The sequence below is a fragment of the Symsagittifera roscoffensis genome, chromosome 9, assembly GCF_963678635.1.
Source record: "Symsagittifera roscoffensis chromosome 9, txSymRosc1.1, whole genome shotgun sequence".
Classification (NCBI taxonomy): Eukaryota; Metazoa; Xenacoelomorpha; order Acoela; family Convolutidae; genus Symsagittifera; species Symsagittifera roscoffensis.
Genome location: NC_087070.1, coordinates 19,806,593 through 19,830,187, shown reverse-complemented (window position 1 = coordinate 19,830,187; position 23,595 = coordinate 19,806,593). Strand labels below are relative to the sequence as shown.

At 40.7% G+C, this 23,595-nt stretch overlaps 2 protein-coding genes across 2 annotated transcripts in view; one reads left to right on the top strand and one right to left on the bottom strand.

Annotated features, from left to right (window-relative positions):
• Positions 1-23,595, bottom strand: part of LOC134854384 (cullin-associated NEDD8-dissociated protein 1-like) — a 277,297-nt gene that overhangs the window by 58,165 nt on the left and 195,537 nt on the right. The gene's annotated exons all lie outside the window — the stretch shown is intronic.
• LOC134853902 (origin recognition complex subunit 5-like) lies at positions 12,349-23,480 on the top strand. The gene is made up of 3 exons (XM_063869865.1): positions 12,349-12,706; positions 22,202-22,745; positions 23,046-23,480. Exons 1-3 carry the CDS (start codon positions 12,385-12,387, stop codon positions 23,389-23,391), a joined length of 1,212 nt encoding a protein of 403 aa, XP_063725935.1. The 5' UTR covers positions 12,349-12,384; the 3' UTR covers positions 23,392-23,480.

The window sequence follows — 23,595 nt, the reverse complement described above, 5'->3', positions numbered from 1 at the left end:
GACAAACTTCCTTGTCCCGGGTGTTGACCTTGTACTCGCTGGCTCTTCTCATTGTTCGTCTCCCCGGACAAACAATCTTGCACCAGGTTTCGTTCTACTTTTTCACCTTCTTTATCCTGGTCCACAAAGGTAACGGTTTTCCTTCGCGTATTGCTCCCCCGTTCTTTCCGTCCGTAAGAGGTACTGGTTAAAACCTCGTGTGGTATAAAACCTTGCTGAACTATTGTCCTACAATCCCTCTCGTTCTCTTCGTGTTGTCGTCTGGACGGCATGATCTTCAATTTCTCCCTGACTGCTAGTGATGCCACTGCTGCTGTCCACTCGGGGTCATCTCTGGTCACTTCTCTTTCTAACAATCCACCCAGCATCCGCATCACTTGCGGTGTAACCTGCACCGTTTTATCCAATAATGAGAGGCTGTTTATGTTCACGCGAGAGAGTTCTTGCTGGACCAGGTTTGAGCGCAGCAACAGATCCAAGGGGACCGGGTCCTCCTTGGATAGGATCTTTATCTCGGCTGCTTTCTCTACAGGTAACTCAGGGTGTCCTGGAATTGGATGTCCAGACTTGTCCAACCATCTCGTTAAGGGAAGCGCTTCATAAGTTTCTTCGTCCAGAAACGAAAATCCTTCCTTTATTTCTGCCTGATTGGCTTTCTTCTGCTCCAATCTTTCATAGAACTCAGTTTTCTTGCTGAGGCTGTAAGCATTCTGGTGTTTATCACGCATCCTGTGCTCGATTATCACGTGGTAGCCATCCAACCTTACTATCCATCTACCAATATAACTCTGATCCATCGAGTAGGTCTTCAACCAGGATAACGCTCTGTTGTCTACGCGTAACTTAAAGGGAGCGCTCCCCAAGTATGCGCGGTTTTTTTCCACAAATGTGACTACTGCAAACATTTCTGCTTTTGGTGCACCATATTTTATCTCAGTGTCACTCAAGACCTTGCTGCCGTATGCAAAGGGACGGAGAACCGTTCTTCCATTCCATTTTTGCTCTTGATGCAATATTCCTGAGATGGCTACTACCGATGCGTCTGTATCAAGAACATACATGCCCTTTTCTGTAGGCATGCCTAGCACTGGCGCTTCGCACAGTTCCCTCTTTATGTTCTCGAAGGCAACTTGTGCTTCATCGTTCCATTCGAACTTTTTCCCTCTGTTGCGCATCAGCTTCTGCATCGGATACACCTTGTCCGCATATCCTTTTATGAACTCCCGGTAGTAACTGGCAAATCCTAGGAAGCTCAGGAGCTGTGTGTCCGTTCTGGGAGCCTTCCAAGTCAACACTGCTTCTACTGCTTCTGGGTCAGGCCTCACACCATGCCTGTCCACCATTCTTCCCAGGTACTTGATTGAATCCCTAAGGATTTCACATTTCGATGGTTTGCACTTCAAGCCTGCCCTTCACATTTCGATGGTTTGCACTTCAAGCCTCATCGAGCCGATCCATGTGGTCTTCCAGGGTCGGTGTTGCTATGAATACATCATCCACGTAACACATCATAAGGTTTCCGTACTTCTTTGTCCGTTTCGCGTTACCGAGAAGTTCCGGCCTAAAATCACTGAGCTTTGACTATTTGATTTCGGTACCAAACAAACCTAGTTAATATCACTTAACGAATTTAAATTTCTCATTCTAAAAAATGCTACCACAGCCTGCCCTGGCTGTAGTTTTACTTTTCTGTCTAAAAATATTGGTACCTGGTTTTTGTCTGTTATTATCCTATTAATTGGATTCTTAACTTACTTCCGGTCCGGGTTTCCAATCCGTATTAGACCGTTGTTCAAGTCAATCATCACGTCAAAATTCAAAAATCCTGACAAAATCTCTGCCTAAGATGAATTGGTCGGCGTCGTCCAATTTCTCTACCACCAGGAAGCTCATCCAAAGATCCCGTCCTCCCATGTAGAGAACCGTTATTGGTGTTCTTCCGGCTACGTAAACCGCTCCTCGATTGGCGGCGGCCAGTCGGAGATTCGTTGGAATTAGATCTTCTCTCGTGAAGTCCATTCTTTCCCAAGTTTTTATTGGCGTCACACTCAACTACCGCTCCCGTGTCCAGAAGCCCTGTGACTCCAATTTTTTTTCCGTTGGTGTCGATCAGATGTGCGGTCACATCTGCTTCGTACCCAATGTGTACTGCATCTTGGTCCATCATGGCGTCATGGCCTATCCTGCAGACTTCGAGTTCCTCCTCACCCAAATAGATCTGCCCTATTTGGTCACTGTCTGTTGTCACATAAGTCCTAGTGTAGATACTGATTCGATCCACGTTCAGCATCACTTGATACGGCCCATAGACTTCCACGCAGCGTCCATGAAGCTTCTTTATTCGAGGGCAACCCGTTGTCAGTAGTGCTCGCACAGCTCTTGACTCAGTGCGTGGTTCCACCTGCCTCAGATAATCTGCATATGTGTCCAAATGAATCAAAGTGAACTCCGATGGATCACTCAGATTTCTGATTACCTGGTGTCCTGCTACCGAGATTATTGACTGTATTTTGCTTCCTTGCGGCACCATGCCGAACCTCTGACCGGAGATAAAATTAAGTTTTATGCTCAAACTGCTTGGTGCCTTAGTCTCCTCGACCTCCGTTGCTTCGAAGGTATTCAGTTGCTCCTGTAGTTTCTCAATTTCCAGTTCGAGTTTCACTTTCTGTTCGATCTCTTTTGTCACCAGTGCCTGCTGTACTCTATTTAGAGCATCCCTTGCAGCTGCCCTATAATCAATCTTGAAGTCATCGGCCGCAGTCACTGGTCCCGGTTCGCATATCTCTTCTGTTACCGCTTGCATTTTCTGCGTCGCCAGCTCTTGCGGTTTGTCTTTTCTGCGCCCAGAATTGCGGACAATCTGATTCAAAATGACCTTCCAAGCTGCAGAAGAAACACCTCGGGCCAAATTTCGCAATTACTCCTCTCATGAAATCCTCATGGTCAACTTCTGACAAATCTTCGTCCTCGAGGCTAAAGCCTATTGCTTTCATGCCTTGTTTGTAAGTTGGGCATGCTGACACATGATGGTCCATTGAACTGCAATTGGCACAAGAGCGTCTCTTGTCCATGTCATCCCTCGGTTTGTACCAGTTGTTCCCTTGGTTTGCTGGTCCGTTGTTAAAATTGCCATAATTGTTCTTATAATATCCAGATCTCGAAGGAGGTTTCAACAAAAGATATTCTTTTGACTTGAGCCTCAACTCCTCTGGTGTTGGTGCATTGGTTGATAGTGGAGTGTAATGCGTTGCTAGCATTGTTCGAAGTTCATCATTCTTCACACCATCGATGAATTTCGAGGCTACTGCCAGGTTCATCCTTCTGTTTGACTCATCCGGTTGGCTGCGTCTTCTAAGCATCTCCAAATCGTCTAGAAACTTGTCTATCGTCTCATCTTCTCGTTGCCTTCGTTTCTCGAAGCGCATCATTGCCTGGTGCCCCTGCACCCCTGATCCGAAACGATTTAACAAGATTTCGAAGATTTTCTCAGCTGTATCTCGCTGATATTGCTTCTTTGCCATGACACAGTTCAGGGCTGTCCCCTCCAAGTTACTGGTAAGCGCACTGCATTCTTTTCTTTCCGATAAATCTTCTTCCCCGAAATGCAGTTTCATTACCTCTATCCAGGTATCAATACAGCCATCAGACTTGTCTTTGTAGCATCTTGGTTTCTTAAAGACTCTTCTGGACTTTTCACTGCGTTCATTGGTCTGGATAACCTCGTCAGGAATGTCTCCAAAGACCTGTTCAGAGGTTCGAAGGCTGTAGCCATTGCCGTAGCATCTCTCGATCTCTCGAGTGCCCCGCCTGAGTATCATCGCACCTTGTTAAGGGCTTTGTATTCGGTGCATCCATGCAATCCGAATCGCTATGCCTGTTTCCCCCTTGGCCCACATGACTCCTCCCTGTGCTCGCATGTCTCCTGTTACCGGAATCATCTCTCCCAGTCGCATGTGTGCCTTGCGTCGGTCGTTCATTAGAGGTCTGTCTGTTCCCAGTTGAACTTGCTCTACTGTTTGGGCCCCATGTTCTATTGTCCCTTGTGGCATAGCCTGATGAACTGCCCCTACCTCTAGTGGATCCATATGTCCTCCTCCTTTGATCGTCATTGAAGTTCACCTTCGGCTCCCTGTTGGGACCTCCCGAGTTCGGTTCCCCTTCTTTTGGTCCCTTTTTGCTGCCTAGTAGCCCGTCCAACCTATCCATGATAGCCTGAGTTCGCCTCTCCATCATCGCATCTATCTTTGTGTCAAGAGTCCCAAGAGACTGCTCTTGCTGAATTCTTAACTTCTCCATGTCGTCTCTTAAGCGTAACTCTCTCTGTTCCGCTTCTCTTGTCATTCGCGACAAGTTCTTCGCTATGTGCTCGTCCATTCTTTCCTTCAAGTGTTTTTCGGTCCTACCAACTTCTTGTCTATTGCGGTTTATTTCTTCCCGCAGACATTCTCTTTCAATGTGGACTGCCCTTTCCAGTTCACTCATTCTTGTGGACATCTGTTCATTACGTTCTCCTATACTGCCCACTATGTTGTTCAAGGCTTCTTCTAATGCTGCCCCGTTATCCACTAGTGGCGTCACTAGTGGCGGTGTCACCCTGTCAATCCCGGGTAGCTTCGTGTTGGTCGAGATTCGGGCTTTAATTCTCTGCCTCGACGTCTTTTCATTATCCACTTCAGGATCCGTCAATGCGTTGCCTAGCCCCTTGTTTCTACTCTCCCCAGTTCGCGTTTCTGAATTTGTTATACTCGCAAAGCCTCTCGACTGGCCTGGTGTGTTTGCGTCTTTGCTTATCGTTCTCACCACACCAAATTTGTCCATGGTTCCAGTCTCTCTTTCCACGTATGCCTCATTCTCCTGGGTCGAACTATTGAGGCTGACTTGAGATCCAAAGTCCACTTGCTCGTCTTCGTCCTCTTCTTCCTCCTGGGATTCACCTTCATTTCCTCTGCCCGCTCCCATGGTGAATGGAAAGATGTTTCCGAAAGTGTTCTTCATTCTTTCTTCTTCATTCGTGCCATCATGGTGTTGTCTGTTGGAGATCTTCTAGTTGCCACTATTTCAGTAGAGATGTCGGACAGTTCCGACATCTCTTCTCGGTCCAGTGTCCCGGCCTTGTTCTACCGGAGTAGATTTACTCACTAGCCTTGTGTTCCCTCTCCCGTCCGGCCCATGCATTTCTTGAATCTCATGCATGGCCTGGTCCGGATGGACCTCAACTTCTAACATAGCTTTTTGCTCTTCTGAGGACTTCTGACTCCTGGTTTTAACCATTTTGCCTGAAACCGTCTCCCCTTTGCCGGTCTGGGTTCGTGTGATCCGTTCCACAAAACGGTCGGTCATTGCTTTTCATTGTTTTTTAGGTATGAATTTCCTTGATCTATTACCTGGTTTAGGTATCCTTGACTTGTCTAGACTCATACTCAATTTATCTTGCTGCCTATACACTCAATTCGATTGCTAGTGACCTTCTAGTTTGACGATCGACAATTATAACACAACACAATAAATTTCAAAAATTTCTATTAAATAGTGACCACGAATCCTTGTATGTTATCACAGCACAGAGTATTCACAATTTATTCTCAACAATCGATTATCGTCGTAAAGTTTGAGAACTAGCACAGTATGATGATATCAGTCATTTTAAAAGATAGTGTATTCACTACCCAATTAAGCCGAAATTGTTGATTTAAAACCAGATATAACAAAATAAGATTAATTTTATGAAAAACGTATGTGTATTGTGCTTTTAGTCAGTCGCAGTAAAATAGTCGAACTTGTTTTATAAAGAAAGAGCTTTCCCTGCTTGGTGCTGCACCAAACAGACAAAACTTTGAAGGCAGTAATTCTCTCAAGTGGGCGTCTATTGCACCCACCGAGTACTGTGTTATCTGTTTGCCTTCGGACGGCCCGAGCTAGACCTACGAAAATCCTCAGGGCAGTCACTTTTCTCAAAAACGTTTTAGATTTCAATCCACACCAATGAGTTTACACACTCTTTTTTAATTTAGACTTAGTGTCGCGAATATCCGAGTTTGGACCTGTTTTGTTTTGGTCTGGACTTTTCTTAAAAGGCAAGTTACCAGTGCAGTCACTGGTTCCTAGCCTGTCTCTTAATAACTTAACACCCCTCACTATTATCTTTTCTTCTGTTTACTTAAGTCCTCTAATGAAATAATACCCCTCCGGGTTGACAAAAAACAGTACCCCTCCGGATTGGCAAAAATAGGACCCTTCCGGATTGGCAAAACTGAGACCCCTCCGGATTGGGACTTCCCTGAATTAGTAAATGTAAGACCCCTCCGGAATAGGACCCCTCCGGTTTTGTGAAAACAAGACCCCTCCGGATTGGGACTCCTCCGAATTTGAAAAAGTTTTGACCCCTCCGGATTGGGAGCCCTCTGGTTTTGTAAAATTAGCTTTTCTGAGACTTCCTTAATTTTCAATCTATACCCCTCCGGATACGTTCTCCGATGCTATTATGCTTTTTGTATCAACTAGAAAGGGTATGGGGTCCTTCCCTAGACCCTTCCGGATTGAAGTTAAGCCTCTTATTTGACAATTCACGCTAACGGTGAAGGGTCTTATCGCTAGCCTAATTCCGGCTCTATCAAGGTTTTCTGGTGCCTTAATCCTTCCCTATTCTTCTAGAACAGCGTAAAATTGCCTTATCCAACCGTTTCTACCCTTTGGTAGGGGTTTAAGGGCTTTCCAAAAAAAATTATAAAACGTGAAGGTGAATTTGCTAAAAACAATCTCAAAAAATTTTCACGCCTTTTTTTCCAAAAAATTTTTGTTCCTTTTTGTTCCTATCAGTAAGTTAAGCTAATTTCTGATCTATTGGTACCAAGATCAACTGGATCTGTCAAGTAGTTCCAAAGTTATTAACCAAAATGTCTTTTTTCCAAAGTCAAGAAATTTCTCTCTTATAAGTTCCGCCTAACTTTTTCCGCAATTTTTTTTTCGACCTAAAAATTATTGATCCGAGCTCAGAAGGCCTATACTCTTCTAGTTCAATGCAAAAGACTCGATCTAAAACGTTTTAAATGAAAAAATTTGCGAAAAACTATGCTACCTGGACCCGTCCGGATTGATGAATCCACTGAATCAAACACGTTAAGTTCGATCTCTCTGTAACCCGGAAGGCTTTCGAGAAGCGGGTTTTATAATCTGTAGATTCACTAGCGAAAGTTGTCCGAACAACTATTTTCACTGTCCTAACTCAAAACTTTCAAAAAATTTTCTGAATTTATAGTGTTCCGTTTTCTCAAAAATCACGAAAATTCGGTTTTTGGTACCAAAATAGTTCCAACCACTTCCGAACTAAACTTAACTGGTTCTACCTACTATAGTAGTGCAATTACGATGTAACGCACTAATTTAGCGCTTTTTTCCGTTTCAAAAAATATTGATATGTCAAAAATCCCGATTTGTGGGGGGATCAAAATATCGCTACTTTGACCCTAAAAACCGGTCTTTTTCTTTGTTCTTTTACTGAAAAACGATATAGAAGTATTAATATGGGCTACATAATTAATAATATTAGTAATACTATACACCTCCGGGTTTGTCCAATATCCGAATTAGAGTGCTTAACTCAGATATTCGCAGTTCGGTGAAGGGTCACTACAGTGCAGCACTTTCGAGCCCCCCACAGATTACTATCTTAATTTTTGTACCAAAAGGGATACAAAACTTGTTAACGATACCCAACAGTCGATTGTTGTTGTCGTTGAGCCCCTTCTTGTCGCTCCTTGTACTGCTTGCCGGATCAGTCTTCTCTCAAGACCCCTCCGGATTGAGCGCAAATCAGCAGACCCTTCCGGATTGAGCGCAAGTTAGCATTAACGTGCTTAAATACTCAAACAACCCTACAGTACAAGCCTCATAAACGGGCTACAAAATGATCGTAACAATCCTGACTGATATAAATGCCTGTAACAACAATATATCTATCAACAACAAACGGGAGGGTCGGATCACATCTTGTCTGGGGGATGATTTCCCCTGATTTTTTACTTTTTTTTTTTACTGTTTTTGGTTTTTTGGTTTTTTAAATGTTTTTTGTTTTTCTTGGGTACTTTACTACATTTTGTTTGATTTTATATATATCTTTAAGTGTTTTTGGTCACAAACCTCTCAGGGAACGAGGGGATGGCCGTTCCCCAACCCTTCCTGGTTCGTGAATTTTCGGTCTTAACTAGGTTAAAAAGCTATTCACGGTAATCCGCAAGGCTTCCGCGTTCCGAACTACCCTTCCGTCCCGGCTGTTTAGGCCTATTAAAATTAAAATAATAGTTTTATTTTATTAAACATTTTAACTATTGAATTGAAAATAAAATTAGGTCCTAAGACGAATGGCCAACGTCTAAACAGAGTTTTACATGCTTTTAACCGTCTCTACCAAAGCCAGTTCTTTTGGTGGTCTTTCCAACATCGGGTCGACCAAAACGTTACTGTTCTCCGGCTTCGACCAGAACGCTCAAATTAACTTAATTACATGCAAAATAGTGAGCTCATGGCTGGGTCTCAGTATCCCCAGACCACGAGGTCACTCCTAAAAACAGGGCTACTACTATTTATTGAATTATTATTGTTTTTGCTCAGTAGATAAAAATCATCATCTCCATCGAAGATGGATCAACCCTTTCCCCCAACACCTAGCTTCTCATCCTAGCAAAATGAATTCAGATGTTAATTAAGTTCAACTCAGGACATAATAGGGAAGCTAAAAGTTTATGTAAAATGCTATGAGTTTCAGTCCCAAGACCCCTCCGGATTCTCTAATCCGGGGAAATAAAAACCTCTGTTTTCCTTCCGGAAGGCTGTCTTCTACCCTTCACCGTTGTTCGCAGCGACACAATAGTTGCAACTCGGAACGGTCTCTGCTATTTCTGCTCTTCTCTAATTCGGATTCTAAGTTTTTTTTCGTTGTTATCGTCGCAACTACTGTTGTTGTCGTTGTGTCTATATTTTGGTTTTTCTCCAAAATGGCTGTTTTTGACGTTTCTTAGAACTATTACGTCATCAATTCGAATTTTTAAAATTTAGGAATTTCCGAATCCTTCAGCCTTCACGATTTGTCCAATCGTCCGAATAACGCTCTTATTCCTTCAAAACCGCCAATTAGGAAGGTTCGCTGCTAAAAACTCGAAATTGCTGCATCTGAATTTTTGTCCATTCTGGTCGAATGTTACAAGTCTGAGGATCCGAGACCCAGCTAGGGTTTTACTTAGCCAGAATGGACTTCCCTATTCCTTCCCTATTCTTCTAGAACAGCGTAAAATTGCCTTATCCAACCGTTTCTACCCTTTGGTAGGGGTTTAAGGGCTTTCCAAAAAAAATTATAAAACGTGAAGGTGAATTTGCTAAAAACAATCTCAAAAAATTTTCACGCCTTTTTTTCCAAAAAATTTTTGTTCCTTTTTGTTCCTATCAGTAAGTTAAGCTAATTTCTGATCTATTGGTACCAAGATCAACTGGATCTGTCAAGTAGTTCCAAAGTTATTAACCAAAATGTCTTTTTTCCAAAGTCAAGAAATTTCTCTCTTATAAGTTCCGCCTAACTTTTTCCGCAATTTTTTTTTCGACCTAAAAATTATTGATCCGAGCTCAGAAGGCCTATACTCTTCTAGTTCAATGCAAAAGACTCGATCTAAAACGTTTTAAATGAAAAAATTTGCGAAAAACTATGCTACCTGGACCCGTCCGGATTGATGAATCCACTGAATCAAACACGTTAAGTTCGATCTCTCTGTAACCCGGAAGGCTTTCGAGAAGCGGGTTTTATAATCTGTAGATTCACTAGCGGAAGTTGTCCGAACAACTATTTTCACTGTCCTAACTCAAAACTTTCAAAAAATTTTCTGAATTTATAGTGTTCCGTTTTCTCAAAAATCACGAAAATTCGGTTTTTGGTACCAAAATAGTTCCAACCACTTCCGAACTAAACTTAACTGGTTCTACCTACTATAGTAGTGCAATTACGATGTAACGCACTAATTTAGCGCTTTTTTCCGTTTCAAAAAATATTGATATGTCAAAAATCCCGATTTGTGGGGGGATCAAAATATCGCTACTTTGACCCTAAAAACCGGTCTTTTTCTTTGTTCTTTTACTGAAAAACGATATAGAAGTATTAATATGGGCTACATAATTAATAATATTAGTAATACTATACACCTCCGGGTTTGTCCAATATCCGAATTAGAGTGCTTAACTCAGATATTCGCAGTTCGGTGAAGGGTCACTACAGTGCAGCACTTTCGAGCCCCCCACAGATTACTATCTTAATTTTTGTACCAAAAGGGATACAAAACTTGTTAACGATACCCAACAGTCGATTGTTGTTGTCGTTGAGCCCCTTCTTGTCGCTCCTTGTACTGCTTGCCGGATCAGTCTTCTCTCAAGACCCCTCCGGATTGAGCGCAAATCAGCAGACCCTTCCGGATTGAGCGCAAGTTAGCATTAACGTGCTTAAATACTCAAACAACCCTACAGTACAAGCCTCATAAACGGGCTACAAAATGATCGTAACAATCCTGACTGATATAAATGCCTGTAACAACAATATATCTATCAACAACAAACGGGAGGGTCGGATCACATCTTGTCTGGGGGATGATTTCCACTGATTTTTTACTTTTTTTTTTTACTGTTTTTGGTTTTTTTGGTTTTTTAAATGTTTTTTGTTTTTCTTGGGTACTTTACTACATTTTGTTTGATTTTATATATATCTTTAAGTGTTTTTGGTCACAAACCTCTCAGGGAACGAGGGGATGGCCGTTCCCCAACCCTTCCTGGTTCGTGAATTTTCGGTCTTAACTAGGTTAAAAAGCTATTCACGGTAATCCGCAAGGCTTCCGCGTTCCGAACTACCCTTCCGTCCCGGCTGTTTAGGCCTATTAAAATTAAAATAATAGTTTTATTTTATTAAACATTTTAACTATTGAATTGAAAATAAAATTAGGTCCTAAGACGAATGGCCAACGTCTAAACAGAGTTTTACATGCTTTTAACCGTCTCTACCAAAGCCAGTTCTTTTGGTGGTCTTTCCAACATCGGGTCGACCAAAACGTTACTGTTCTCCGGCTTCGACCAGAACGCTCAAATTAACTTAATTACATGCAAAATAGTGAGCTCATGGCTGGGTCTCAGTATCCCCAGACCACGAGGTCACTCCTAAAAACAGGGCTACTACTATTTATTGAATTATTATTGTTTTTGCTCAGTAGATAAAAATCATCATCTCCATCGAAGATGGATCAACCCTTTCCCCCAACACCTAGCTTCTCATCCTAGCAAAATGAATTCAGATGTTAATTAAGTTCAACTCAGGACATAATAGGGAAGCTAAAAGTTTATGTAAAATGCTATGAGTTTCAGTCCCAAGACCCCTCCGGATTCTCTAATCCGGGGAAATAAAAACCTCTGTTTTCCTTCCGGAAGGCTGTCTTCTACCCTTCACCGTTGTTCGCAGCGACACAATAGTTGCAACTCGGAACGGTCTCTGCTATTTCTGCTCTTCTCTAATTCGGATTCTAAGTTTTTTTTCGTTGTTATCGTCGCAACTACTGTTGTTGTCGTTGTGTCTATATTTTGGTTTTTCTCCAAAATGGCTGTTTTTGACGTTTCTTAGAACTATTACGTCATCAATTCGAATTTTTAAAATTTAGGAATTTCCGAATCCTTCAGCCTTCACGATTTGTCCAATCGTCCGAATAACGCTCTTATTCCTTCAAAACCGCCAATTAGGAAGGTTCGCTGCTAAAAACTCGAAATTGCTGCATCTGAATTTTTGTCCATTCTGGTCGAATGTTACAAGTCTGAGGATCCGAGACCCAGCTAGGGTTTTACTTAGCCCTAGACAGACCAGAAAATCAGCTGGCTAGGTCGAGACGGTGAAAATTGAGTAGAATTTAGGTAACTGACGCCGGCCAGTCGTCCATAGGTACTTTTTCTACGCTCCCCCAATGTGTAGTATTTGGGCGAATGTTACATTGAGCAAGCTTTGTAAGAACATAAGAATATGCACTGAGGAACACAGAGCAGGCAGCTTTTAAAAACAAAGAATCTCCCTGGCAATACAGATTGCGAACGCTGCTTGCGTACACGGAACAATAAATGACAAAATAACTTTCGACGAAATTTTTTCTTTGTAACACTTGTATATTATATTTTCTCGTGTCGAGTTGCGTGTTCTTATTGAAGAAACGTAACCCGTATCGATTTTATTTGTATCGACATCAACACTTGTCATCTCCTTTATCATCATCACTTCCATATCTAGAAAATTCCAAGGATTTTGACTGGAATACGTGATGAAGGGACTCCTGACTGTAACCTGGTTCTTGAAAAAATTCTAATTCTAAGTTATTCTAGATAATGAATTTTCGGGCGCAGCAATTGAACGAACTCGTCAAATTGTCAAACAAGGGTTTGCCGGATACTATTTGGATAAGTGGAAGGCCGTCTTCCGGGAAATCATTTATCGTGGACAAATTTACTACCACACTTGAACAACCAAATTTTACTTTTATCTACAGAGACTGTGTTTCATTCAATTCCTTCAAAGAGCTGTTGCAGGATGTTCACTGTGAACTCAATTCACCCGTGTCTTGCAAATTATCGATGGCGGAAATATATTCTACTCTGAAGTCCCAACATAAAATACTTCTCATTGTAGATCATTGCGATGCTATGCTGGGTCTCGCCTCATTTCATTACCTCGTTTTACTTTTTAAATTACTAGTTGCAAAATGGTAGTGATAGTTCCCTACAATCATATGATTGCGGGCTTGCACGTCAATATCTCAGTTAATTTTAATTAACCTTCGTGCTAAGCCTGACTAGTTAATTTAAGAAAACAAGTACAATCAGAAGTTGAACTTATCAAGGTCGCAAAAAGTACAGCAACTGTCCTTCATCATATGGTCCTATAATAAATTTATTGATTTTCCAATCATCACCAACAATGCCTAATTGGTAGCTTGTTTACTCTAGCAAAAACTCATGCGATAAACCCAACCCTCTTTTTTCCTAACCAAGTCGCTAATTTTAGTGCCACCGAATTTCTCATCTCAATCTGGTTGGCTTGATTCCCAACCATCTGACTCTCTTTATTTCTATCCACTTTATACTTTACTCTTCCATATCTAGAAAATTCTGAGGTTTTCGACTGGATAATGTGATGAAAAGACTCCTGACTGTAACCTCGGTCACTGTGATACTTTTTTTGGTGAATTTTGTGCTTTCATAGTTTCCGTTGTGGTACTGCCGGCTTATTTGCTTCAATTTTTTGCTCCTACAACTCATTTTGGCCACGAGTGGTCACGAGCCATTTTCCCTCAACAAATGAGTGGTCACGACCATTTGTGATCCGTTTGAAAACAGTGATCCAGAAATAGTTGAAACGGAACAAACTCTAATAAATAGAAACATCAAAACTGAGAGACAGAACCTCGTACTCTCAAAAAAGGCTAAAATAGAGGGAAATTGCTCATCAGAAAAAAACTGACAATAAATCTAGCATCACAGAAAAGAGCATCGAATTGGCTATGGGTGGTACCCCCAAAAAATACAATTTTTTCCTCAACAAATCAGAGTTTAAAGATGGATTGCATCTGAGATATGGATGGGAACCACCAAACACTCCACATACATGCCCATGTGGACAACCGTTCACACTGACCCACTCTCTACACTGTCCCAAAGGTGGATACACTCACCTAAGACATGATGAAATTCGCGATACCTTTGCGGCACTCCTGGACGAAGGATGCCATGATGTTGAAATAGAGCCGAAACTTCAATCGTTAGACGACCAAAGCTTTCACAACAAAACTGAAGATGACGCTCGACTTGACATCAAGGCAAATGGACTCTGGGGAGGCCGATTCAGTCGAACCTTTTTCGATGTAAAAATTTTCAACCCCCACGCTAAATCCTGCCCTAAAACTATATCTGACGCCTACAAATATCATGAGAGTGTCAGAACATTAAAATACCAACAAAGAGTTCTGGATGACGAACACAGCAGCTTTGTTCCGCTAATTTTTGCGTGTACCGAAAGAGCAGCACCAGGTTCTACAAAAACCGTCCAGAAGCTAGCAGAAAAACTAAGCGAAAAACGGAACGAATCATACTCGTACACAATAAATAAGAACAAAAATAAGTTTTGCACTTCTGAGGAGTGCAATACTCTGCCTTAGGGGTGCAAAAATCTTAAAAATACATCCAACATAGACAATTCTATCTGTGCTCTAATCGAGGAGGGTAGTTTTTAATAGACAATTCTCTGGATGCATTAAAATCGACTTGATTTGTTCATAAAATTTTGCCGATGGATTTATATAGCGTTGGTACGGCCCTATCCAACCTGTGCACGTTCTGTCGCATGACGGATGGGCCCATTTTAATTGACCTCTTTAAAAAAAAAACTCATTTTGGCCTAAAAAGATCCCAGCTATTGGATACCTTAAATTAGGCTCGATTCCGGGATTTTTATTAAAAGTAGTATGATAACTCCCAGTTATTTCACTCATTTGCTGTGCATGTTTGGTTCTGATACGACGGATCTTTTCTGCTTTTTCTTGTTTTTGGACGAAATGTTAAAAAAGACCAAATGGAGAATTATGTTAACAGTTAAAAAGGACATAATAAGGGTGCATACAGGTTAAATGGTATATAGTTGATGCAATTTCTATCTATTATATATTTGAATGCGTCTGCCTATTTTTCCATGTTTAAGCTATACCATATGTCCTATGTTTAAGTTTTCAGAAAGGCAGGAAGTTTAGCACGCTTAAGCTGTATCGTATATTGCAATGCTTAAGAAACTTTTCAGCGCAATGCGGGTAGGGCAGAGCAAGGCAGGGCAGGTCGAGGCGAGACAAGGTAGGGCGGTACAAGGCAGGGCGATGAAAGGCAGAGCAGGGCAATGATGGGCCAGGCAGCGCAGGGAAATGATGGGCAAGGCAGGATAGGTGAGCGCATGTCCCGGCGAGGAGGGGGAAGGCCTGGGTAGGGCAGTGCAAAGCAGGGCAGGTCGAGGAGGGGCCGGGTTGGGCTGAGCAGAACCGGGTAGGGCAGGGCAGGTCAAGGGCAGGTCAAAGTCAGTTGGAGGAGGGCGATAAGGGGCAAGGCAGGGTGAGGAGGTGCAAGCCCGGGTAAGGCAGCGCAATGTAGGGCTCAGCAAAAGGGGCAAAGCAGTGGAATGCAAGGCATTGGATGGCTGCTTACGGTTGGGCAACGAGGGGAATGGCAGGGCAGGACAGGGCAAAATCAAGGCAGGTTTGGGTCCAGTGAACCATCTAATCAATCATCAATTCATCGAGCTTTGTACCCATCTATCGTTCAAGCAATCTGTCCATTTAACCATCTAAACAACCATTTAATCGCCCCTTCTTCTTTCTAGCCATCGATCATCTATCCAACCTTTCCATTAAACCATCCGTTGTCCATAAATCGAACCAACCTCCTTCAAGTTATCTATCCACCCCTCCGGCAACCTATCCTTGCAGCCAGATATATAGTCAGTCTGCCATTTATCCACCCAGCCACCCGTACATTACGCTGTCCAGATTCATTCACCCGACTAACAAGCCGTCCAGCAATGTATCCATCTAGCCACCCATCGTCTATCCCTCCATTATCTATTCAGCCATCCATCTGTTCAGTTACCCAGACTCTCATTAATCTAGCCATCTACCCATCCATTTATCCATCCAGCCGTCTATCCAATCATCCATCCATCAAACCATCATCCATTCATTTCTTGCACACAATCAGCCATTCATCCAGGCATCTTTCCGTACATCAAGTCATCTATCTAGCGATACATCATCCAACCATTCAACCAGAAATCCATATAGCCATTATTCGCTCATCATCCAATCAGCCTGCTTTCCATCCATCCATGTCCTCAAGACATCCATCTTTTCAGCCAGCCCTGAAACCATTCATCCTTTTATCCATCGTCAACAATCCAACCAGCCACACATCATGGCATTATTATGTACCCATGCAACCAGAATTGCATCCAGCCATGTTTTCATCTAGCCACCCATCTTCCATCCATGCAACCAGCCATGCATCTATCTATCCAGCCATTCAGATATCGATCAATCCAACCAGCCAAATAGTCCGTCCTTCAGCAACCCATCGTCTATCCATGCATCCAACCATCAATTCAATCAAATTTCCATCCATCTTTCCGTCCAGCCATCTTTTCATCGTTCCATCCAGCAATTGATACAGCCATCCCTCATTGTAGCCTTTAAGATATCCAGTCATCCGTCCATCAAACCATCATCCATTCATTTCTTGCACACAATCAGCCATTCATCCAGGCATCTTTCCGTACATCAAGTCATCTATCTAGCGATACATCATCCAACCATTCAACCAGAAATCCATATAGCTATTATTCGCTCATCATCCAATCAGCCTGCTTTCCATCCATCCATGTCCTCAAGACATCCATCTTTTCAGCCAGCCCTGAAACCATTCATCCTTTTATCCATCGTCAACAATCCAACCAGCCACACATCATGGCATTATTATGTACCCATGCAACCAGAATTGCATCCAGCCATGTTTTCATCTAGCCACCCATCTTCCATCCATGCAACCAGCCATGCATCTATCTATCCAGCCATTCAGATATCGATCAATCCAACCAGCCAAATAGTCCGTCCTTCAGCAACCCATCGTCTATCCATGCATCCAACCATCAATTCAATCAAATTTCCATCCATCTTTCCGTCCAGCCATCTTTTCATCGTTCCATCCAGCAATTGATACAGCCATCCCTCCTTGTAGCCTTTAAGATATCCAGTCATCCGTCCATTATTCCTGTCAGGCAACCATCGATTCGTCCATTCATGCAGCCCTCCCTCCATTGATCCATACATCAGTCATCCATCGATACATCCAGGCCACTATCCATTCAGCCATCCAACCAGCCATATATGTTTGCTCCAGAGATTTTTGTTTGAGATAAATGATGTTCATTTTCAGGAGCAGCTTTAGATGCAGAGGACCGCTCTTTGTTTTTATTTTTTGTTAATTTTTCAAATTATGGTGTTAGCACGAAGGGAGTTATCCCGGTATTGAAAAAACAGTGCAGAAACTCTTGGTGGTTGTTCAGGGCAATTGCTGCATCATGATAGTAGCAGATGGTGTTACCCATGACAGTAGGCTCAAAATATTACAAGGAAGCGCTTCTTCAGTCCGAGTGAGTGGAAAATCAATTTCTTCAGGAAGGACGTTTGACAGGCCGGGTGTTCGGTACCAGACGTTATTTCGCTTGATTTCTAGGCGAATTGTTGGTAATTTGAACGTGATTCTATTCCTGCGACGCGAAAGAGATGCGTCTTATTTCAGAAAATCGCTCCAGTCAAAATCGTACTGATCGGTAATAATACTAGCGAGCGTTAGGTCTACGATTTGAAGATGTGGAGAGAGAGGTAGGCTGTTGATTTTAATGAGCCCGTAATGATAGCATTGTTCAGGGTAGTTTAGGATCCACTTAGTGCAGCGCTTCTGATTTTTTCCAATACCTTATCTCTTTTGGACGCACACCATAATGTCGATGAGTAGTTAAACACAGGCGCAAGTTTTTTTTGACAAATGAGTTTCTGTGGCATTGGAAGTAGGGAAATATTTCTTATGAGCAGCTCAAAAATGTTGTTTGCCTTGGCGCACTTGTCCGTTATGAGAGGATTCCATGAAAAGTTGTTATTTATTGTCGCATAAAGGTCTTTATCTTCAGATAATATGGTGATTTGAAGTAATGGGGTTAAATTCGTTTGTCTGGAAAATTGAATTAGATTGTAAGGGAGTTTGTTCAGCGTCGCCTAATTGTAGAGAGATTCGGCGTCGTTAGGCAAGTAATAAGGTCAAGGATATGAAATAGAACATATCTTTGAGTCATCAGCGAATTGAAACGTTGTAGTTATGCCATCAGTGAGGTCTATTGCGTAGGAAAGGAAAAACAAGGGCCCCAAGATGGATCCTTGTCACGCCACTGGTAACTTATGGCTACTTCGAACTGCAGATATCTATAACTACAAACTCTGTTCTCTTACTGAGATACGACTTGAGCAGTATCTGTAGCTTTCAAGTAACTCCGATTGGTGTTAGATTTTCGATGAGGAGAATGTTGTTTATCTTGTCGTAAGCCTAGCTAAAATCCCAGTACAGAATATCAATGTTGTTTCCTTAGGGTAGTTTATTCCTCGGTAAATTGTGTCCAGGTAGCTTAGCAACTGCTGTGGAGCCGACCTTTTCGCGCGGAAGCCGCATTGTTTTTGATGTGAAGTTGGAAGGAACCACGTGTGGATATAATGCGTTGAACATACAGCACTCAAGCACCTTTGGTAAAGCGCAATTGGCTAGTAGTTTCTTTTTAACTTTCTATCTCCTTTGCATTATATCGCCAATTGCATTATATTGCAGAAAGGTTCGTTTTTTGCTATTTTCCAGGTAGTCGGGTGATTTCATATTGTTTGATTTTGTAGACGAGTGAGGATATTGGTTTTTGAAATTTCTCGGACATTTCGGAACAAGCCATGAGGGATGTTGTCTGGACCTCTTGATTTCGAAACATCGAGACTGCAGAATGTCTTCTGAACTAGCAGCACAGCCAGCAATTGAAATCATCGATTATTGAGAATCTTGCGATATTGATCACGGACCTTTGTGACATCCGTTGAGAAGACACTGCTGAAGAAGTTATTTTAAGAGTTCAGCTTGACCTTCAGGTGTATCGGCTTTGTTTTCACCGTTTGTGTCGCCGGGAAGAGTGGGTGTAGGTTTTTTCACTTTCATATATTTGTAAAGCAGGCTGCTGGCGAGATTGGTTTCGTAGGAAGACAGGTCGAGAGCAGATGCGTGAAGAATCGCGTTTTCCAGGGCGATGATACGTGACGTAAGACTGTCAGTTGGTGCGCGCTCTAGTTGCATCCGAAGAGTATGAAATTTCTTCATTTTGTCAGAAGTGTTCTGAGAGATCCAGGTAGGCAACGTTTGTCGATGGCGAGTTCCAAGGAATTCATGTGACAGTGTAGTCGTTAATCCATTCATGTTTTTCATGGATCTTTTCGGCTTTTTCTTGTCTTAGTCGCCAATGTAGGGAGAGTTTATTTGTCGTAAGATAGGGTTAGTTGGGTTTTCTTTCTGACAGTTAATAAGGAAGGTGTTGCGAGTTTTTTCAGAAGAAATAACAACGGTTAATTTTCGTAGTGTCCATCTGCTCACAATATCCATAACCATTTTCCATCGCTGGTTTCCATAAAGGTGACTGTTGGTAGAGTGATTGGTAGTGGAAAATGGACAAGAAGCAGGCTTGGTAAAAAGATTCAACTCTGAAATGGAAAAGAGAAGCAAAAAGTGGTATTGGGTTTTTACTGCAGCTGAAGCAGAGAAAAGAACAAAACCTGCCGATTAAATTAAAATCGGACAAAAATTCAGAACTTCTTTTGCGCTTATTGGGCCCCATCGCCTCAGGTGTCGGTTGGTTGAGTCCCCCCTATAATGCATTACTTCCGCTTTTTGAATTACAGAAAAAAATTATCCGACTCATTTCTTTTCGAAACAATTGCGAAAGCGTGTCAGATATATTTGTAAAGCACAAAATACTTACAGTTCATGAATTGTATATTTATGAGTGTTTCAAGTTTCTATTAAGGTCACTATCGAACCTGCATTCAGAAAATTATCTCAACTCGCTTTTTACTTTTGATAATTCTATTAAAAGAACCAGACGATCGGAAAAGAATTTACTGAAAATATGTAAGCCAAAATCCCAAATAGAAAACCACTCTTTAACTAAACGGGGAACCAAACTTTTTAATATTTTTCAGGAAAACGGAATTATACCAATTAATTCGCAGTCTCTAAATGCAAGCCAGGTGCTTACGGTAGCTCACAAGTTAAAGTATTTATACATTTTAGGAAATAATGAGTTAACAAATTTTATTTTCGATAAATAATCACAGAATGTCTAATCAATAGTACCATATTTTTATTAAGCAAAAATTTTACCCTTTGGTTAACCTGTATCAGACTTCAATTATGGGCTGCGAATCCATGCTGAAAATATGAAGCTCCAAATCCTTGTAGTTTTCGAGATAATCGCATTTTTTGAAAAAATGAAATTTCCAAAATTACTTAGAGAAAAAAAAATTCAAATTTTTATTACGATCCTTAGTTTTAACTGATGCTCACTAAGCTAAGCTGCAGGATCCTCTAATAAATTCTCGAAAAAAAATGTTTTCGAAAGGAGTGGAAAAAAATTGAAAAATTTTCATTTTTATTATTTAAATACTTTTTATTTATAGTTATTATACTTTTCGTTTCCTACTACTACCAGGGTAGACATCAAGCGGGCAATTATTATGCCCTTGGTCTATCCTCTTCAGATATGTTATACAAAATGTCAAATAAATTCAATGATGACTATTAAAAATGTGTTTCTTCATTTTCTGTATTTTTGCATTTAATTCTTCTTCTTCTTCTACAATTGTGTTGGTTGTGCATTGAAGCTATTTATTGAAATTTAGGTTCGGGCTTTTTTCTTTTCTCTAGCTTCGTTTTGATATAGCACAATTTGAATTGATATGCGGTTTATTCTTCAAATTTATTTCGATAAAGACAAATTTTGTGTGGAAGCTTGCTATAGTGTTCAAACGCTGTCCACTTTTCTGGTGACTGATTAGGACCCGCATTCTTTCAGACAGGGAGACTGTTTTTATCGTAAAAATTATGAAGGGTAAAACTAGTTGCTATAAAGTTTTTTTGAAGTCAAGGAAAAGAATGTGTGCCTTTGGTATTATCTACTAAGACACTATAAAAGGAGAAAATTGTTCAATAATAAAAGTTTCTTTTAATTCTGGAAATTTTCAGCTTTTTTCTGAAGATGCAGTAACTGCTCATGCTGATAACTTCACTTTTTTGGTTCGTGTTTGTTCTTGTGAAAGCGTTCCTTCCTGCGTATTTTAAAAATAACTGGTTCTTAGAGGGTGAAATGACACTGGTGTTCTACAATAAAAGGAAAGATTTGGTACATAATAATAGATCTACAGCTAAAAAAGTTGATGCATTTTATATCGGTCAGAAACATATATGTAGTAAGAGTTTTTACTTCGCAAGATAGGTTTAGTTGGGGCTGATTTCTGAATACCAATCAGGACATGTTCTTAGGCTCTCAGACATAAACAGAGCAAAGTTATATTCACTAAAAAATGGTAACAAGGCTGCCCGTATCAGGACAAAGCCCTTATTGTTCCGACTGCGTTTAATTTTTATGGATTAATTCAAAATAAATAAATGATGAAACTTTCAAAAAAAACTGAACAAATTTCTTTGACCTTGTTTTTGTAAAAATTATACTCCACGCGCTATGTAAAGTATAGAGTGATATATACAAAATTGAATTGTAGGATTTTGGTTTGTCTGCTTATGTTTTGTCGGCTTTGTTGCCACATCACGGGTTTTGTTTTTTCTTGTGCTATAAGTAGTTTTCATTCTATTTCTAAGTGTTGTTGATTTGATTCTAGTTCTTTCTTCAATATTGTTATCCTTCGGAGTTCTCTTTTTCGTGAGCTTCATGCAGTGGTTTTGTGTTTATTGATGCATCACAAGTGGCTTAAAGCTCAGTTTGCCTCTTTGCAAAATGTGAATTTTAGCAAATATTTCTTTTTTCTTAAAAATTGGTGAGATAAAAATTATGAAGAGGTTAGAAATAAAAATACAAAATTAAATGCCAACATTCAAAAAAAAATATGGCAATGTACAAAATTTTTTGCAAGCTCAATGCATGCGAATGATTGACTAAGATCATATTTCAAAAGGAACAATAGTCCATTCTATGATTACAAAATGTGTATATAGAAATTTTGTAGGAAGTCTTATCTGAACAAATTTTCAATTAATACGAAAACTTGGTTGTGAACTGTTAATCGCAGATATTTATTCTTACGCAAGTTTTCCTTAATTGGTTAAAGTTGCAGTAAAACTCCGAGATTTCGCTGTAAACGATTTTACTCTTGATGGATTCTATTCAGGAAGATGTTCCCTGATAGTTTTATCGCGCAAGATTTTTCATATTTTTAAAAGAAAACTAAACAAAGCTGTTGAACTTAAGAATAAATTAACATAAACTCTTTGGGAGGCAAGACCTAACAAATTTCTTCAACAGAAGAGAGTTCTAACGAACTTCTGAGCTTACCGGACAAAACGAATCAAAAGGTGTCGATTTTGATAATAAGCAGATACCATCCGGACGATTTTTCCGATCCACAAACGAGTCTAGCATATCACATACAGCTAGATATGTATTCTGAAACTGAGTGCAAAGCGATTATTATGAAGGATTTCACAAACTTTAAGTACGACCCAACTTCTCTGAGTTACTTCGTTGGGTCAATTGTCGGAATAGTTCACATGAACAACCCGGATCTATTTGTTATGCGGAAACTGATTCACAAAAACCTGGATTTATTTATGAAGCCAGCAGTTGAAGGATCATGCTCGCCTCAAGATTTCAGAAGGTTGTGGGCTTTGTTTGAACCGAGTATTGTGACAAAGACTAATGAAATTGGAGGATATGGGCAAACTAGATTGACGTGTTTGGACCCATACCCACGTGACAAAATGGCAGACGAGCTGCTACCCTATGACAGCAATGTGGTCATTGTTGCAGCGTATCTTGCAAGTTACAATCCGCCCTCCAGTGACGCCAGGTGAATAAATTAAAATTTTATAAAATGACTTCCTGAACTGATACGAAAACATAGCCAGCAAAGTTTTGAATTCAAGAAGAATTTCGTAGTCCTATAGATGTGTTCAACGAAATTGTTTTGGCCCATTCATCACTTTTGAATTTATAAAAGCGTCATTGACATAGCAGCGCTAAAAATGGTTTGTATTGGCAAACTTATTATTGGTCAATAGTTAGAACTGAATATAATATTGGTCAATAGTTAGAACTGAGTATAAATACAGTAAAGGGAGTTATTTGTTGTAAATTGTTGTTTTTGCAGGTTTTTCGTCAAGCAGCGACAGAAGAAACCGACAACTGTCAAGCCTACTGTCAACAAAATGTGTCACGTGACTGGACCAAAGCCTTTCGTCTTAGAACGACTCATCGCCATATTTTACGCTATCCACGAAGAGCCAGAAAATTGTGTTCTCTCTAATATCTTTGCTCAGATCTCGTCGATGGTCGCCAAAAATTATCTGGCGCGTTATGGAGCCGAAATGCTCGACCAGCCAAAATTCGTATGCTTAGTCAAGTATGAGTTCGCCCTAAAATGTGCGAAGTGGTTTCAATTTGAGCTACGAGAACATCTGTATGATTTCACATACGGAGCGTGTTCAAATGTTTGACTTGAAAGTTTTTGTTGTATTGTGTTAAAAATTGTTTTTTGATTTCTTCTGCTTTGCTTTTACTATTGGTTTTCTAATTTCAAATTTGAATTTCGAGATTTCATGAACTTTTATTTTATTATTCTCTAGATCGTGTTAGTTTCCTATTTAAAACTGAGAAAGCTTTTCTGGAGCGAAATAAGATCATTGAAGATTATTTGACAT